At 40.2% G+C, this 19461-nt stretch overlaps 1 protein-coding gene and 1 pseudogene across 1 annotated transcript; one reads left to right on the top strand and one right to left on the bottom strand.

The window, feature by feature from the left end:
- The first annotated feature begins 7235 nt into the window (after positions 1 to 7235).
- On the top strand, positions 7236 to 10926 carry LOC137876847 (E3 ubiquitin-protein ligase TRIM21-like; annotated as a pseudogene).
- Positions 10927 to 17496: 6570 nt separating this feature from the next.
- On the bottom strand, positions 17497 to 19227 carry LOC137876846 (ribosomal RNA-processing protein 8-like). Its single transcript, XM_068716642.1, has 2 exons — positions 18832 to 19227; positions 17497 to 18756 (listed from the first exon to the last, which is right to left on the bottom strand). The coding sequence occupies exons 1-2, from the start codon at positions 19200 to 19202 to the stop codon at positions 18678 to 18680; spliced, it is 450 nt and encodes a 149-aa protein (XP_068572743.1). The 5' UTR covers positions 19203 to 19227; the 3' UTR covers positions 17497 to 18677.
- Between the last annotated feature and the right edge of the window lie 234 nt (positions 19228 to 19461).

Below are 19461 nucleotides of genomic sequence, written 5' to 3'. Positions count from 1 at the left end.
GATTCTCGCGCTTACCGCCACAGATCGCGTGTGAGCTTCGAGCAAGAACGGAGGCGTTCATACTGTATGTGCTGTGCTGTGCGTTATTCTCTGAAACACCAGAGTAGTACAAATATAACTAGAAAATTTCGCAAGAAATTTTGACAGTGTGGCTTCTACTGCCCGAAGACGTCGCAATATATACATAAATGCTGATGTTACCGGCAGTATCGTTGAGGTTCGATTGAGATAATGCTTCTCTCTTTTCTGCATTTTAGATTCATACTCTTGAAAAAGTTAAACCAAGTTAAAGCTGATGCTTATATTTTTTATTTTGCTCTATCCCTTATCGGTGTCTGACTTCCTGCCTGGGTCGATCTGCTCTGTGTTAATTGACGCGATAAACCCGAGCCTTGGGCTCTCGCGCACCCTTCATTGAGGCAGAGTAGTGTTTGCCTCCCCTTAATGTCAGATCAGCAACACTAAATATGTTCTACACAGACGTGAAATACAGTACCTATTATATGGAAAGAAAGGACATATAATAAAAGTGTCTACAAATATTACAGTGTGTGCAGGAATGAGACAGCAAAAGGCACGCGCTCAACCCAGTTAGTGAGGGATTCACAGTCTGAGGTGAGGAACAGCTGGTCACTGCCTCATCTCACTGTCTCCTCTCTGTTTCAACAGGACATGCGCTAATTCAGAGATTTTGATTATAAAAATGTTTGGAATAATACAGAAATTACATTTATAGCGCAGATCAGTAGAGAAATATTAATATTTATTTTATTTTAGCATTATTTGTTTTTTACATTTCATCATCACACCCTGACCGCACGTCCCTGCGTAGAGCTCTGGGTGAACACAGATGGCTACAGTTTGTACTTCTTGATTCTACAACAACAGGACGTCAGTGATGACAGGAGAAACATCGCGGCAACCGCGTCGCTTCAAACGCGTCGCTTCAAAGGCATCGCCCCAAACGCGTCGCCCCAAACGCTCCAAACGCCTCAAACGCGTCGCCCCAAACGCCCCAAACGCGTCGCCTCAAACGCGTCGCCTCAAACGCGCCGCCTCAAACGCGTCGCTCCAAACGCATCGCCCCGAACGCGTCGCCCCAAACGCATCGCGCAAAATTTGCGTCACTGCAGTCTCATCGTGTCTGTGCAAAGACTTTGTATGTAATCTCATCGCGCGAATAATTCGCCCTGCGTTCGGTGTGAACACAGCTGGCAGCCTCGTGGGGAGGGGAGGGGAGGGGGGAGCTGCGCTCATGTGATTGCTTGAAAATGAGGCTGACATCTGATTGGCTACAGATAGGTCCATGTTAAAAAAAACGTATTTGTGAATCCGGCCAGGCAGGGGAGTCTCAAAAAACTCACCAACAAATGTGAAGAGATCCACAAACAAATCCACACAAATCCACAAACAAATAGAAAACATCCACACACAAATACATACAAATGCAGAAATATATTTGTTCTGCGTGCATTTGTGAGTCACATTTATTTGTAAATCCTTCTGTGTAGAGACAGACAGACAGACAGAGAGAGAGAGAGCGCGTGCGTGCGTGTCACTGGTTGCCACTGGTTGCAGGGCCTGGAGAGTCTGTGAGTCTGTTTGTTTATAAACATCAGTAATTAGCTGAATTAAGAACACCTGTGAGCTTGGCAGACTTTTCATGAGAAAACACTGGAAAACACCTGTCAAACAAATGCACTTTATACCAAAACCATGAGTCCAATCAATAAAATAAGTGCACCGTGAGAGAGATAAGACTCTGCCGAACGCCCTGGTATGTTTTTTATGTTCATAGTGTTATAAATGTGAGCGCCAGCGCAAGTTACAAAACTGGTACCGTCTGCTTTCTTTGACAAATTTCTTTTCTGATTTAACATGGGGTCTAATGGGGCAGTCGGTTGGAATTCATGTCGCTCCACGGCTGTTTGAGCCAAATGTGTAAGTCCGTTGGATTCCATAGACACTTTGTTGCGACCAGCACAAGATTTCCAAGCTTTTTGGCCAAAAATGGTGTATAAAGAGTAAAAACTGTGGGAATGGGAGCAATTTGTTTGGAAAAATCACAGAACTTTTTCCTGCTCTGCTCCACTCTGACCGTGATGTCATCACTCTAGCACTTAACGAGCTGCGCAATACACACCCATTATAAAATCTGAAACAGACCCAAAGTTTTGCTGAAACTAAATCGGTGACTTCATGAAAACTATGTTAGCTAGCAAAATGTCCATTTGGCTCAATAACGTCCATCAATTTGTCTACGTTTTAAACTTTGAATCATGTTTCTACGTTAAAGTATGGCTGGTCAATATGGGTCGAAAGTTAAGTGTTTTTTTTGCTTTCTTCACGCCGAAATCCCATTCAAGTCAATGGGCCGATTTTTCATCGTAGATCGCGATTTTCGGGGAAACCGCTGGACGAATTTCTTATAAAAGTCATAGCTCACGATTCCCGATCAAGCTGCACGTGTTGAATTACTTTTTGAGCAGGTGTTGGCAACGCTGTGGGGCAAGTTTCGCGGCAAACTCTGATGTGGAAGATGGAGAATAAGAATAATAAGCCCGCAGGATTACAGTCAGTGTGCTTTGGCACAGGCAGTATTACTGCCTTGTGCCACAAAGCCACACTGAATTAACTGTGAGGAATCAAAAAGTCAACGAGTGTAGCTCATAGATACGCCCATAGACTGTAGGTGTAACCGGGGCAAAAAGGCATAAACCAACCTCCACTATAGAGGATGAATTGTAATTATCTGTAATCTCATATCTCTTATTCATGGACTACATTACCTTTTTTTGGTCCCCTGTAATTGGAACTGAACCCAAAATGTGCAATTTAACTTGGCGTACCTCATGTCAAACATGACCTTTTGAGTTCATTATCCACAAGCCTAAGTTTTATATTTTTTTATTTTTTTGAAATTAAAACCAAAGCTCTCATGTATTTCGTACAGACAAAAGTACAATATTTACCAATAAAGTGTGGCCTACTGGACTCTATCGGTATGTTGCTGTACAAACAGCATGCAGGAGGGGGCGCGTTGAGAAGGGGTGCAGTCTTGAACAGTGAACTGTTCTATGAACAGCTCTATGACACTCGGTCACCCTCTACAAACACAGGAACACTCTGAAGGGCTGCTCTCCTGTGTAATGATGAGGGAGTAACACATCATAAACAAGAACTACTTTGATGTGTGTCTCAAAGCCAAACATCACAGACTCTTATGTTGAGTATCATCTCCTGAGACATGCTGAGGCTTCACTTCTTGCTGGGTCATCATGCTAATCTTGAGTTTTGGGTACATTAGGTGCTTTGGATAAAAGTGTGTCCCCTTCACAGAATCATGTTTCCATTCCCAACAAGAATGTAGCTGACAAAAAAAACAAAAAAAACCTCTCTGCTGCTGTCATTCCAGATGTTTCTCTGTGTCACTGTGTGTAGCTCAGAAGACTCTTGAACTGTAGATGAGATCCAGTGAAGAGTCAACCTTCAACTTGTTCTTCTTTTGGCCCGTGTAGTTCATGTGTTGCCTTCAGTGTGTGTATGTTAAAGACCCGTCTCCACTTTCTGTTCCTCGTTTCCTCTTACGTCCCCCTTCAATCCTTCAGTGGTCTCCAAAAAAGTCCCAAAATATAAATACTGTAAATGTTTTCAATCCACAAAAATAGATAGTCACAACACATTGAAGTAGAAGTAGGAATATATTGCACAAGTGTTTATAAGAATGATGAATATCACACAGATACATAAAGACTCCAACAGCACTACAGCTGTTCACACCTCAGTTATTAATAAACAAAGAGAAAAAAGCGTTCACACTGCTGGAACTAAACGTTGTATCCTCATACCGGTCTGAGCGCTCGCATTTCTGAACTAATCAACGTACAAAAGAAATCGTTACCAAAGATTTAACACCCGATACTCACGTAAAAAAATACGCAAACGTGAATGTAGGCTGCAGGTGTCTTCGCCTTTAACTATGACCTCAGTGGTAAACAAACTGTATAATTAAAGTTACACATTTCATTCATCAAAACCTGAACATTCTAAACGTTTTGAAGTTAGTAGAGTAGCTGTATTGAGTTCCTGTGGATTGTACAAGTGTCCTAATGAAGTGGACATCATTATATTTTAACATCTGGCCACAGACAGCAGATGACAACGAGCCCTGGAGATTAACTCTGGCTCATTTCCTGTTTTAATTGTTTCAGTTGGTCAATGAGAATCGTCCAATAGGTTTTCATTAGATGTGTTCAGACGTCTTCGCCTGAGCTGTCTCTCTTCATCTGCTTTCAAACACAATCAGGTGACTTTGAGGTCAGTGCAGATAATTCTGCATTCATCAAATTGAATGCAAAGTTTATTTCTAGCTTTGTCAACAACTTACACAGGCGTGTGGTTTCCCCTCGATTAACAGTGTCCGAACAACACCTGAACTCCTCACTGTGTCTCCACTGAATCGCTCCACGACAAACTTTGAGCAACACAACAGACGTGTGAATCGCGATCCGACTGAGCAGATCACATCTGGTTTCCTCCCGCAGTGTGAATGCAGCTCTGAAAGGTTGAACACTGTGACATTAATGAAAGCCTTTGCAGTTGTGTGAGCGAGTGTGCCTTTTGGAAAGCAACACTATCAAACTGTTCTTTTCTTTTCCTTTCTTTTCTTTTGTCTTTATTGTCCAAACACGGCTGCCATTATGTGATCTTAAAAGAAGCTGGAAATGTAGAGAAACGTTTGCATTGATTTTTCCGAATGTGAGCCGTTTTGTTGTTTTTCCTCCGCTTAGTAGTTTTAAAGAATAGGACTCTCTGTGTAGGAACCGTCTGTTTTTTAAGTGCATTGATCTTTGTCATGATCGACCGAATGATGTTTAACCGCAAAATCAAAAGGAAAAAAAGACTCATTTATATATATCAACATCTGGATGAAGGAATGTAGGTTTTTGCTACAAGAAATCACGATCATTCAGAGAAAAACAAACGCTGTTAGTCACAAATAATTATTTTTTCATCATGTAGGTTGTGATATAATTCTTGTTTGTTTTTTTGAAGTTCAAGTGCATTTTTTTTTCTTCCTTCCCTCATTTGATTATTGTTTTTCCCTAATTAATCTGTTTGTGTTCGGACTGGTGATGAACCTGGTAATGTGTATGGAGGCAGCTATGAGAAACATACAGCATGTATTTATTGCACTTTGTGATTTGGGTGTGCTTTTCCTGTTTTTCTTTGTATCGCGAGAGTCCCGAAAAGCTGTGAATTTTATTCTCAGACACTGTACTATCGACCAGATTTGTAAATATTTCACCAGCACAAAAAAAAACAACCAAACAATATGTTTTGTAGTTTCACAACAAATAAAAAAAGTTCTTCTCTTCTATTTTCATGTGTTTTGTGGGTCCAGAAATGACTTTTTGTGCTTATTTTATTTATCTGCTTTTACAAATTAAGAAACATTTTATGTAAATAGTTGCAATATTCCGACTTTTTCAGGAGAGCTGATGACCTTCTTGTATTTTATTTGTATTCTTTACATTTTATTTCATATTTTCCTTTTAAGATTTACTCTCTGAAAACAGTTCATCAAGGTGAGTGTTGGCATGCATGCAACATTCTGTATCCTAATCAAACCAGAAGCTAATGTCTTATTAGTGATTACTGATTAAATGTTGTCTCTAGCCACTAGATCAGGGCTTCTTAACCTTTTTGACCTCAGGGCCCAACTTTTCAAGTACAAAGTGGCCCGGGGGCCCATTCAAATATTAACACTGTATTGGTTTAACTAATTGATCTCACTCTTGGTTTGATTTGTATTCAATAACAAAATCAAAACCTTGTCAAATAAATGACATGATACCAATAAACCCTAACCCTTATAATATGCAAATTATATGCTTCAGCAGTCTTCATTTTGGCATGGCAGAACCAGAAGTTGTTCTTCATATCTGTGACAAGTGAACAATAACAACAGTCACAACAGTCCACACACTGGGCTCTCGGCTCCGCCTCGTTACCTCCGTTCACAAAGCCGTGCTTAATGAAGTCAGGATTGTAAATTTAGACTTTTCGGGGGGTTTGGCACCACTTTCCTCTTAATTGTTTTGTTTTAAATTAGTGCTGGGCAACGATTAATATTTTTAATCGCAATTAATCGCATTATTTTGTGCGATTAATCGCATTGTTATGCGCAATGTTCAATAATGAATTCAAAAGTAGTGTATTGTGTACTTTTATTTTAAAAGTACTGCTATATGAACAAAAGTGCAATAACATTTGGTTTGCAAACAATTTAAACAAATCAGGTTCTTTTTAACAGCAGTATTCATTTACACAGTAGCAGTTAAAATACAGTTAAAATGATTCTGATCATAGATATTCAGCCGGTGTTCACAACTTTATTTTCATGTGTGTAATAGATGCAATTTGAAATATACACCTTGAAAACTGCAAACCTATCTGTCATGTTTTTTTATGTTTGTTAAATTCTCAGCAGGATAACTAAATGATATGCTTATTATACATATTCCAAACAAAAAAACTTAAAAAAATCTAAAAGAAAATAATTTAAATGAATCATTTCTTTTTTGCTTTTTTTGGTCAGACACATTTGCAACGCTGAGTACCTTGTACTATGTGTGGTATTTGTTATAAATGTACGTTTGTACATAGAGGGTGATAGGAAGCTGTACCTGGAGGGACTTAGGACCCAGGGGAATGTAGGTGAAGCATGGAACGTGGAGGGAGTCTGTACCGGGGCAGTAACTTGCATGTGAAGTTATGCTAATAAACAGTTAAGAGCAGTTTGTTCTCACGTGCTTATATGCTTATTTAAAAACACGACAATATGTATTTTGATATTGTCACGTTTGATCCTGGAACGAGACGTGTCACCCGGGAGGGGGGGGCAGGAAGACACGCCACACAAACAGCTGTTCACCGCTCGCTGCCCGTTTCTGGTGTCAAAAATGTCCGCTTAATAACAATAAAAAAACTTCGTTAATGCGCGGTAAAATAATTGTCGGCGTTACTTAGTTAATGCGTTAATGCGATATTAACACGTTAACTTGTCCAGCACTATTTTAAATACTTCTCCATAACTTTCGCTACAGGCTAGCGGCTAGCTGAGTGTCTTCTTCTGCTTATTGGAGCTTGTTAAACAACTGACTGACGCATTACCGCCACCAAGTGGTGGGAAACTGTATTGTAACTGAGCGTCTCATGAATAACAGTAATATCTCTGGTGTCTTCAATTGACAACCGAAAAGTACGTGATATTGTGGTAAATCTTCTATTTGATTATATTAGTTGTGTAGAATTGTGTTTGGAGTTTGTAAAAATAGCTGACACGATAGTTTTGCCCAGACTTTTTTAATCTGGTATATAACATGCTCTGGATAAATGCATTTTTTTCGACGGTATATGTTACTCGTCTAAGACCTCAAACATGTTACTAACTAACGTTGTAACATGTTGAATCAACGTCTGTTCAAAGGAGGGTTGTCACTGTTGGCGCATTTGAACTGATAAAGCTTTGTTGATTCTCGCGCTTACCGCCGTAGATCGCGTGTGAGCTTCGAGCAAGAACGGAGGCGTTCATACTGTATGTGCTGTGCTGTGCGTTATTCTCTGAAACACCAGAGTAGTACAAATATAATGAACTGTGAGGAATCAAAAAGACAACGAGTGTAGCTCATAGATACGCCCATAGACTGTAGGTGTAACCGGGGCAAAAAGCCATAAACCAACCTCCACTATAGAGGATGAATTGTAATTATCTGTAATCTCATATCTCTTATTCATGGACTACATTACCTTTTTGTACAAGCTCTGTAAACATACAAGTTAAGAAACACAGGTTTAATATCCTAAACAATGTGATTTGGCTGTCAAAATATATACTCAAATTATGATTTTTCTAAAGCATCTATAAAGGAATTGCCTTTCTTTTTATAATCCCCAAACATGTAAATAGAACAACTTGTGGCAGGTTTTCTCTATCAACACAATGTTCTTACCTTTTTTTTGTCTCTTAAAATGATTTCATTCACAGAGCTTCACTGAGAGGAGGAGCAACTGTGAAAGAGGAGAGCTGCAGAGTCACTTTTCCTGAAGTGAAAGTGAAAGTTAGTGTGAGCGACAGCAGAGCTGCAGTCGAGACAAGTCTCTCCGTTTCTCTCTAAAGAAACATTCAACTGAATCCAGCAGCTTCTTCTCAACAACACAACAGAGTCTCTGACAAACTGTGGTGAGTACACTGTTCTACAGAGAAACTCAACATTTGGTCAAAAGTGAGTTCAAACCAGGATCCATAACAAAGAAAGTAACAGCAGATAAACTAGGCCTGCTAAAGGCTAACTAGCCTAGCTGTTACTGCATTTTGATTTGTGTGATGTGACAGTAATGGAGGATCACTCTGTGTGTTTAAATTCTATGTTGTGATCACCTTTCTAAAGTACTCAAACCCTCTTCTGTAGTACTTCCTCTACAGTAGGTGTCTCCAGGACACATTCTACCATGATGACACACACAGAGACCCACAATGTGAAGACAGTACCTGACACACTCTGTTGCTGCTGCTAAAGATGTGATAACAGTTTTGTTTTTCTACACTTGTTGTCCTCAGAGTGTAGATATGTCTGCTGCCAGCTGTCTGCTGACTGAAGATCAGTTTCTCTGCTCCATCTGTCTGGATGTGTTCACTGATCCAGTCTTCATACCATGTGGACACAACTTCTGTAAAACCTGCATCACTGAACACTGGAACGTTAGTGTCCAGACTCAGTGTCCAAACTGTAAAGAGGCGTTCAACTCTAGACCTGAGCTGCGGGTCAATACTTTGATCTCTGAGATGGCTGCTCAGTTCAGACAGTCGGCTCAACAGAAAGCCAGCAGCAGCAGCTCAGAGCAACAAGCTGCCAAACCAGGAGAAGTTCCCTGTGACGTCTGCACTGGAACCAAACTGAAGGCCCTGAAGTCCTGCCTGGTGTGTCTGGTCTCCAACTGTGAGACTCACCTGGAGCCTCATCTGACAGCGTCAGGTCTGTAAAGACATCAGCTGATCGACCCTGTGGAGAACCTGGAAGGCAGGATGTGTACGAAGCACGATAAACTGCTGGAGCTGTTCTGTAAGACCGACCAGATGTGTGTCTGCATGCTCTGCACTTATTCAGTCCATAAGAACCATGATGTTGTTCCTCTGAAAAAAGAATATGAAGGAAAGAAAGCTGAGCTGGGGAAGACTGAGACTGAAATCCAGCAGATGATCCAGAAGAGACGACTGAAGATTGATGAGATCAAACACTCGGTGGAGCTCAGTGAGGAAGATGCAGACAGAGAGATAGCAGAAGGTGTTCAGGTTTTCACCGCTCTGAAGGAGTCTGTTGAGAGAAGCCAGGCCGAGCTCATCGACACGATCAAAGAGAAGCAGAGAAAGACGGAGAAACAGGCTGAAGGCTTCATCAAAGAGCTGGAACAGGAAATCTCTGAGCTGAAGAAGAGAAGCACTGAGGTAGAGCAGCTCTCCTGCTCTGAAGACCACCTCCACCTCCTCCAGAGCTTCAGGACCCTGAACGCTGCTCCACCCACCAAGAACTGGACAGGAGTCAGAGTCAGTCCACCTTCATATGAGGGGACTGTGGTGAGAGCTGTGAATCAGCTGGAGGAGACGATCAGTAAACAGAAGAAGAAGCTGTTTGAGGCTGAGCTGAAGAGGGTCCAGCAGTCTGCAGTGGATGTGACTCTTGATCCTGATACAGCACATCCTGAACTCATCCTGTCTGATGATGGAAAACAAGTTAAACTTGGTGATGTATGGAAGAATCTACCAGACAATCCAGAGAGATTTAATCCTTGTGTTAATGTTTTAGCAAAGCAGAGTTTCTCTTCAGGAAGATTTTACTACGAGGTTCAGGTTGAAGGGAAGACTGAGTGGGATTTAGGAGTGATCAGAGAGTCGATCAACAGGAAGGAAATCATCACACCGAGTCCTCAGAAAGGTTACTGGATGATATGTTTGGAGAATGAGAATGAGTACGGAGCTCTTGCTGGTCCTCCAGTCCTTCTCTCTCTGAAGTCTCAGCCTCAGAAGGTGGGGGTGTTTGTGGATCATGAGGAGGGTCTGGTCTCCTTCTATGACATTAAGTCTGCAGCTCTTATCTACTCCTTTACTGGCTGCTGCTTCACTGAGAAACTCTACCCATACTTTAGTCCATGTTTTAATGATGGTGGTAAAAACTCTGCTCCTCTGATCATCTCTCCTGTCAATCACTGAGTAGAACAAACACTTGATCTTCTACAGAGAAACTCTTTCATTTAATGTAACAAATCTATATTATTGGTGATTTACGGTGTGTACTGTATTGATTCTTCACATTATGATCAATGTTTTTTTTTTCTATTTGTCTGTAAATGTCTTTCTACTACTCCAACACACTGATTTTAATAACTGCATAACCTGCCTTCAAGTCTGTTGAACCATCACAAACAATGTACTCAGGAATAAGAAGCGTTTACACATTCCTTAAATATCTGGGTGTCAAATGAGAATGTTTAATGTCTGATTATTGTGTATATAATACATTATGAATACTGGATCAAATTATTGGAGAAAGTCATGAAACACTTATTGTTTAGTTTAAAAAAAGGTGTTTAAGGGTTTTATTTTGTATTATTTTTGAATTAACAGAAGCATCAAGGGTCTCTGTCTGGTATGTTTTTAGGGGTCAATAAAAGATGAATTATTTACTCATATTTGTAGAAAATGAATCAACAAAATGTAATAATAAAATATTCAGCTGCTGTGACCAGAGAAGAGAAGTTTAGTATTGTGTTATTTGTATTTCATACAGTCGTCCTCTCTGCAGACTGTTTTATAGCCTGAACAAAGTGAACAAATCCTCAACACAATAAAAACAAAGAAACTCTGAACTGGATTTGTCTTTTGTCTTTTACATTTAGTCAAGTACTGTAATTAAGTACAATTTTGAGATACTTTATTGTGTATTTCCACTACTTTTTACTGTACTACATCTCAGAGGTACATATTTTATTTCATACTGTACTACATCTGAGGTAAATATTTTACTGTACTACATCTCAGAGGTAAAGACTTTTTTATGAGATTTGTTACGACATACTATACTATGACTTTTTCAACATTCTACACTGACTTTTTATTTACCAACATAGTATACTATGACTTCTTTCATGACCTTTGACATACTTACCTCAGATGGTTTGGAAACTATTAAAATTTATAAACTTTAAAAATGGTTGTTGAAAAGATTCATAGCATGTTTGAAAACATTAAAATAGCATTGCACTGCATGTTGAAAAAAGGCATAAAAAAGTCAACAAGTATGTCAAAGGTCATGAAAGAAGTCATAGTATACTATGTTGGTAAATAAAAAGTCAGTGTAGAATGTTGAAAAAGTCATAGTATAGTATGTCCAAAGACACATTTAACGGACTAAATATATATATATATATATATATATATATATATATGTCTGTATATATACATATATATGTGTATATATATATGTATGTATGTATATATATATGTATATATACATATATATATACGAATATATATATATATACGTATATATATATATATATATATACGTATATATATATATATATATATGTATGTGTATATATATACGTATATTTTTATATATATATATATCATATATATATATATAAAAAACAGGGAGATTAATAATAGAGAGATTAACAACTTAAGGCGGCACTATTTTCTGTCTGAAGTCATCACCTCTGATCGAGAGAAAACACTATATGACAAACGGATCAAACTAAACTATACAAAACAAGGACTGAAACAAGTTGCTGAACGGCATTCTGGGAAATGTAGTAAATGACTAACTGGAGTAGAAGAAGAAAATTGCATCCATGGGACACTAAATAATTAAACGTCTTGAGCGTCACAGATTGAAAACAAGTTAGTTTTGTGGCTCTACATCACTGTAAGAGTCTGAGATTAAGGAAACAAAAAGAAACTACAAGAACAACCAGGAAAGTCAACAAGAGAACAAGAGAGACGACACACAAACAGCTGTTCACTGCTCGCTGACCGGTTCTTGTGTTAAAAATGTCCGCTTAATAAAAATAAAACATCTGCGTTAATGCGCGATAAAATAGTTGTAGGCGTTAATTAATTAATGCGTTAATGCGATAATAACACGTTAAGTTGTCCAGCACTATTTTAAATACTTCTCCATAACTTTCGCTACAGGCTAGCGGCTAGCTGAGTGTCTTCTTCTGCTTATTGGAGCTTGTTAAACAACTGACTGACGCATTACCGCCACCAACTGGTGGGAAGCTATATTGTAACTGAACGTCTCATGAATAACAGTAATATCTCTGGTGTCTTCAATTGATAACCGAAAAATACGCGATACTGTGGGAAATCTTCTAGTTGATTTTATTAGTTGTATAGAATTGTGTTTTGAGTTTGTAAAAATTGTTTACATGATAGTGTTGCCCAGACTTTTTTTTAATCTGGTATATAACATGCTCTGGATAATGCTCGTCTGAGCCCTCAAGCCCCCGATTTCGGGACGTCATGCAGAACAGGTCTTAATAGGCTACCTGTTGGGATGTACTGGTTGATATTATTATGTATACACTGTAAACACTAACTAGCAATCGTTGATCTCATACATGTTTTCAAATGAACCTGACTCAGAAACAAAGCTTTGTCATATTCAACTAACAAAAACGTGCCTGGCCAGTAAACTCCTCCTTATCGTTGCCCTAATAAGTCATTTCAAAACGGGTTAACAAGCATTTCTGAGTGGAGCCTTATTTTTCTTGATGAAATCCGCGTAACGACCGTTGCGCATGTGTGTTGCTGTCATGTACGGGGTATTTACGGGTCTAAGTCGGTGCTGAAAGCGATGAGGAACGTGGTGGTCGGACATCTTGTGGACAGAAAGTCTAACTGCGTGGGACCGAAGTTGGACATTATCGAACTATTTGTCGACCTGAAGTTTCCCAAGTTAGGTAAGTGTGTTTTTTACTAGACAACCAATGTGATCAGTAATGTGCACTGACCTATTTCAACCTACAGATTAATTCAATGAGTTCAACTAACTTAACTAGCTACCACATGTAGCTTTGTTAGCTACGTTATTAACTGTGTAGAATGCTGTGTCAGCCCCGCTTAACCGGTATAATCGTGATGTTTACGGCTACATGCAGCATTTACTGCTTCGGCAATGCGCCAGCGCTATAGTGGACACTTGAATTGTAGTTGTTTAACAAAGGCCAGTTTTTCCCGGTGCTGTGGAATCCTGTTTACCCGACTAAACACGGTCCAATATGGCGGTTACGTTCACGTACAAGCCAGTCATAACATTTTACACAGACAGCCTCTTTACGGCGGTAATATATGTAACGTTATGTATGTTTTGTGTCTAACATGGGGACATGAGATGGGTAATATCATTCCGTTTGGGCGGCAGCGGAGGTAACGTTAGTAACATGTTGAATCAACGTCTGTTCAAAGGAGGGTTGTCACTGTTGGCGCATTTGAACTGATAAAGCTTTGTTGATTCTCGCGCTTGCCGCCGTAGATCGCGTGTGAGCTTCGAGCAAGAACGGAGGCGTTCATACTGTATGTGCTGTGCTGTGCGTTATTCTCTGAAACACCAGAGTAGTACAAATATAATGAACTGTGAGGAATCAAAAAGACAACGAGTGTAGCTCATAGATACGCCCATAGACTGTAGGTGTAACCGGGGCAAAAAGCCATAAACCAACCTCCACTATAGAGGATGAATTGTAATTATCTGTAATCTCATATCTCTCATTCATGGGCTACATTACCTTTTGTACAAGCTCTGTAAACATACAAGTTAAGAAACACAGGTTTAATATTCTAAACAATGTGATTTGGCTGTCAAAATATATACTCAAATTATGATTTTTCTAAAGCATCCATAAAGGAATTGCCTTTCTTTTTATAATCCCCAAACATGTAAATAGAACAACTTGTGGCAGGTTTTCTCTATCAACACAATGTTCTTACCTTTTTTTTCGTCTCTTAAAATGATTTGATATGATATAAAATGTCATTGAACTGTTAGGTGTGTTTGTTTTGTGTTCATTAAGACAATTATAAATCACTGTCACTCAATACTGCAGTGCCATCCTTTCTAGCAGGCATATGTTTTACTGTTAAGTTTCCAGTTGGCTATTTTGCACGTCCTCTTCCCCCTGTATGACAGATTCAACCTGGCCTTTATCTATTCAGTCACATGGATGGGGTAGTTCTGGCTTCAGTGGGATACATGTATGTCTCATATTGATGAGATAAAGCTGTATCATGGTAGTTATTATATATATATGCAGATTACAAGGTCTGCAGCTTAAATGCTTATTGGAAAACTGAATATGTCCTATATGTGTCTCTTTTGTTTCATGGTTCGACGAAATGAAGAAGAAAAAGAAGAACATCACATTGATCCGGCACAAGATGGAGCTGACCTTTTCCCTCAGACGGAGAGAGGTAGTAGAGGGGCAGCCTGTGGTATCAGAGGTCCAGGAGAGATGACCTGCACTTTTGTTCCATTGAGGAGGTAAGACTGTCCTCATTTATTGTCTTATAATGCTTATTGTGGTGTGTGGAGTAATTATACTACATTGACTCTAACTGAATAAATACAGGATCTGCTGTTAGTGGTGGACAGATATAGTGGCAAACTCTACTATACACTGTCCTGTCACTCAACTACAGGCCCTTCCAACAATTATCTGTATGCAAATATATGCTAATTCAGTGTATAGACAGAAATGCAATGTAATGCTGTGGACAGGACAGCAGCACAACTTATTTTAGACATCTAAAGAAATCATTATTAGTGGTTATTAGTAGAATTGGGGGACTGTTGTGACTTTGGTTAATCCACATTAACTATAAAGTGACAGTAAACTAAGTGATCAAGGCAGTGGTAGACCAGCAGCTCCTGTGTTCCGTGAGATAAATGACTGTATTTGTCTACTAGCTTTGAGTAGAGCATTGATAAAGGCTTAATTTCCCCTCCAGTAAGGTCTGTCTGACAGCAGGATAAAGAGCCGAACATATTCTAAATATAGCGTACATTTAAACTGATTAACATTTTCTTTAGGTGTCTAAAATACATCCACAGGAGTACACTGACTATGGAGAAGAACCTCATACAAACACACTTCAAACAATCTGAAATATCCCTTTAAAATGGTGCATGCTTTGAACAAGACTGCTACCCAGTCATTTTATGTACACATGGTATTTCTTTGTTTTGTTATTCTGTTAAGATATCTGAAGAATTCCATCGGCTCACCAGCAAAGACCTCCTGGGGACTTTAAGTGCTTCCCTTGAAAAACATGTGCCTCGCCTGCTGAGACTTTACCGGACGAGGAAGGGAGCTTTTGGTCACAAGATGGAAGACCTCCTGGAAAAGCTTGATGAACAGGTGAGTGAAGCGCCTGAGTTTAGTTTTTTATTTAATTCTTAAGCATGATACTTGGGTCTGACCTGAGCTTTATCCTCCTCATTACTATCAATAATGTCATATTTTGTGTAACTTCACTAAGGCACGATACTAATTGTTGTGCTTTTGTGTTTTCCACTGAATACTTCTTAGACATCGGACTTTGTGTCTCAGTGAAAGACAGCAGCACTGAGAGACCTGTCCATTTTTGTCCGGGACGACCCAACAAAGTTCTTCCTGGAGTGTTTGGTAAGTGAAATTGTGGTAATTCATCAAAAACATTTTATTCTACATGTCTCATTTAAAATGTCACCACGAAAAATCCCTTTGCTTGAACCAGATCCTGTAAAAACCATTAAATTCTGCATTTCTCAGCGCAATTTAGAAGCCATGATTGATTTCACTGAGACCAACAGTCATGTGACAAAAATACCGTGAAATTTTGACTGAATTGCAGGCTGCTGAACACAGTGCATTTGAGGAGAGGACAAGGTTGTAAAAATGTAAATAGTTCAATACAGAACGTTGGATATATAGATTCTATTGTTTTCTATATAAGTTCATTATCATAAAAATCAGCTTGCGTTATTTTTTTTTTTATAGCATTCTGACTTTGTTCTACTGCCCACAAGACATGTTTGACTTCTCTCAACTTCTCGCCATGATTGTGCAGAAAAAAACGAGGCCACAGAGTAAAATGTGACGGGAGCAAAAAACGCCCCAAAACTATTATTATAACATTTAGAATATGCTCAGAAATATAACTCTTAAGCTAAATGCTAATAATTGTATGCATAATACTTAGTGGAAGATTTTATTTTTATCCCAGTGATGTTTAAAGAATGAGTGAGTTTTCTATGACTCTTTTTTTTTTTTTTTTTTTTTCCCTGCCGAGGGGCAACAGTCAACCCTGAACAGGCGGCCATTGTTGGCTGTTCTTTGGCAGAAATACTTCCTTAAAAAAACGAGTCACAACAAGGTTGGTGGGCAGGCATGGGACAATATGAAGATTTCATGTCATGATTATTCTGGCCAAAATATCTAATAATATATCAAAATAATATAATTTCATCTGGAGGGAGACCTGACGCTGACATCGCCTCGGCTTTGAACGGCGACGAAGAGCTGCAGAGAGAGGACAACACGGACTCAGACATGCAGACGAGCTCGGTCGTCCTCCTGCAACAGTGTATGAGGACCGTAATGTCACTCGTGTGTTCGACCGCCCCAGATTTACACACCAAGTGTCACGAGTCACAACACTGCCGTCTGTTTGTGAGTATGAGCAATGTTTCACCTTTTAAAATAACTCTGCTGATGCTCATGAGGTAGACGTTACAGGAGAACAGAGATGTGCTTTATTGTTCTGCAGATCTGTCTGGAGTTTATTTGGACGCAACGGAGTGGAAAGACGGTGACGAGTTCACAAAGGTGTGTTTGACCTGCAGAGTGAAGCTTCCAAGCCTGGAGGCACCAGAAAAAAAAGAACAATACACATTCTTGTGCACATTACGTTATTTCTTTCTTTGTGATATTTCTCTCTGTGACTCACACAAACTCACACAGCTGCTCATCGCCTTCCTGTCCCCTTGTTGTCTTTTTAGAAGCCCCTCTGCTGAGTGTGTCTCTGGTGAGACGGCAGGACTCTCCTCTCTGGCTGGCAGTGAGTGACTGCAGAGGGGAGGGTGTCGGGGCTGACCTCTCCTGGGTCCTTCCCGAAAAATGCCAAAGGCCAAACATCCCTGCGCTCAGAGCATGAGGGCCGCATTAAAGCCAGGCTGACTCACCAGTTTCCTCTGGTCCTTCATGAGGGGCAGGACCTGACCTGTGTGTATCGGTTTGATCATGGAGCCACAGAGAAAAAGACCATTTACGTCCCCAGATACCGTGAGTTTAGAAACGACGCTCATAACGAGCGCCTGCACACTTCAGTTGCTCCAAAAGTAGTGATTCACACAAATGCATTTGGCTGACTGCTAAACAGACTTTTCTGCAGATGTCTCCTCTGTGAGAGTCCTCTGCAAAGCCACTACGGTGAAACCATCACATGTGTCCTCCTCTACCTACCAGCTGATGAGGATGCAGCTGTACTCACAGTGTACGACTCTAAATGACATGTTCGCCCAATTTATAGGAGCTGTTACACCCAGAGTTCACAATGATCAGCCTGGAGATGTAGCATCATGGACATCACCCAGCATAACTTTGACTTTAAAGTATGAGTTTAAAGAGATTCTATAATCCCATGAACTGTACTGTAGTTTCTTTTGTTTTTTTTGGATCAACTCCACATATTCTGCTACAAATACTCACTAGAAGACCAAATGTGTTTAAATCTGCAAACTAATGTGCAAAGAGGAAATTACTGAGCCTTTTAGCAAACAAATTAAACTTCATATTTTGAGTGTAATTTTGAACATTTCTGTCTAAAGTGTAGGAAGAGATGAAGTGTAAACAGAGGAGGAAGTCAGAAACATGTGAGAGATGGACGAACACATCGTAGGTTAAAATCTTCAGACTGAGCTGTTTAAATGATGTACGTCTAACTTTAATACATTTTAAAAAGTCTGTTTTTTGCCAACAATAAACCAGTTTACTGAACATATTTTCTCCCTGAGGTTTCCTGCCCAAAGCAGCACAACCTCTAACTAAACATGATGAAAGATGCAGCTTCCAGCCGCTTATTCCCTCTTTGAGAAAACTGCCTTTTAAAAAGGAACAAAATTAATCCTGATGTCATGACAATAAATATTATTGCATATTTTTCAATGTTTTAAGATTTTACAGCTGGAAACAAAAGTGTAAAATGAAGGTGTTTACATGTGAGACTAACCGTCTGCTCCATCAGGGTTCTCATGATTGGATTTTGAGCCATTTTATTTCATCTACACTTCGTTTTTATTAACAAAAAAGAGAAACTAGACAAATAAGGAAGTGTCTCTCTGTCCCCGATGTCCCTCGTTTGTTGTCTCTCCTCGATCACCATCTTGAATCCCAGACAAAGTTCCGCATGTTCTGGAACCTGCTCACCACTTCTGCTATTTTCAGGACAACTTTACAACAAATGTGCAAATCAGTGATCCAGACATGTCCTATACATGCACCAAAGAAACCTGCCGTGCCTGTTCTGAATCACTGTGACATATTTGACCCCTTCTTTAACACACGGTTGGCCTCTGCTAGAAAATCTGCCAGGTTGGTTCCCATGAGAGAGAGGCAGAACACGGCGATGTCCACAGAGCCGTCACCAAGCGGGACCTGCAGAGACGATGCGTTACATTAAATTCTTTCTACTGTGGTCTACTTCTTTCTACATTGATTATAACGTCTCACTTTTGTCTGATGTAAGAGATGATGGCGTCCACTGGATTGGCGGGCCGTCTCTGAACCTGCGCCGTGTGTCCTCTGTGGTAGATCCAGAAGGCCTGTGGGTCCCGCTTGAACATGCGCTTCGCCTCGCCGCTGGACGCGCCGTACGAAACCTCACTGATGTATCGGAAACGGGCCGACTCCAGCCGCCGCTCCATGCGGGACCTCAGGGAGGCGGAGCGGTCCTCTTTCGCCTCTTCTTCTGGGACCGCGGGCTCGTCTGTCGTCTCCGCGGGATTCTCCTGCTGGACCGGTTCCTGTCTGCGGAGCAACTTCCGGAGCTTCTCTCTTTTCAGAATCTGTTCTTTGCTCAGCTCGGGTTTCAGTCTTTTCATGGGCCGCTCACCTGCGATCTCCACTTCAGGTACGTCTGCTTTCTGTTTTCATCCATCGGCAGAAGATTCAGTCGCGTCTTTTTCAACTTTGCCACCGACTCGCTGCTTTTCCTCTCCGAGCGTCTGTGTGTCTGTTGTCCCGGATAAGTCTGTGTCCTCTTCTGGCTTTTTCATTTTCTGTGGTTTACTTTGCTTTTCCTTTTTCTTGGCTGGTGTCTGACCGTTGTTGTTGTTGCTACATGAATCTATTTTGACTTCT

This window comes from Cebidichthys violaceus, unplaced genomic scaffold, assembly GCF_023349555.1.
Source record: "Cebidichthys violaceus isolate CVI_PGR_0920_01 unplaced genomic scaffold, fCebVio1.0.p SCAF_20, whole genome shotgun sequence".
In the NCBI taxonomy this organism is placed as follows: domain Eukaryota; kingdom Metazoa; phylum Chordata; class Actinopteri; order Perciformes; family Stichaeidae; genus Cebidichthys; species Cebidichthys violaceus.
Note: the sequence above shows the minus strand (reverse complement) of the source record. Positions and strands in the feature narration are given on the sequence as shown.

Excerpts from the sequence above, each read along its gene's own strand:
- LOC137876846 (XM_068716642.1), bottom strand. The coding sequence starts at position 19,202 with ATGAAAAGACTGAAACCCGAGCTGAGCAAAGAACAGATTCTGAAAAGA. Across the intron at positions 18,757-18,831 it reads ATCTCTTACATCAGACAAAA|GTCCCGCTTGGTGACGGCTC; the intron begins GTGAGACGTTAT and ends TCGTCTCTGCAG.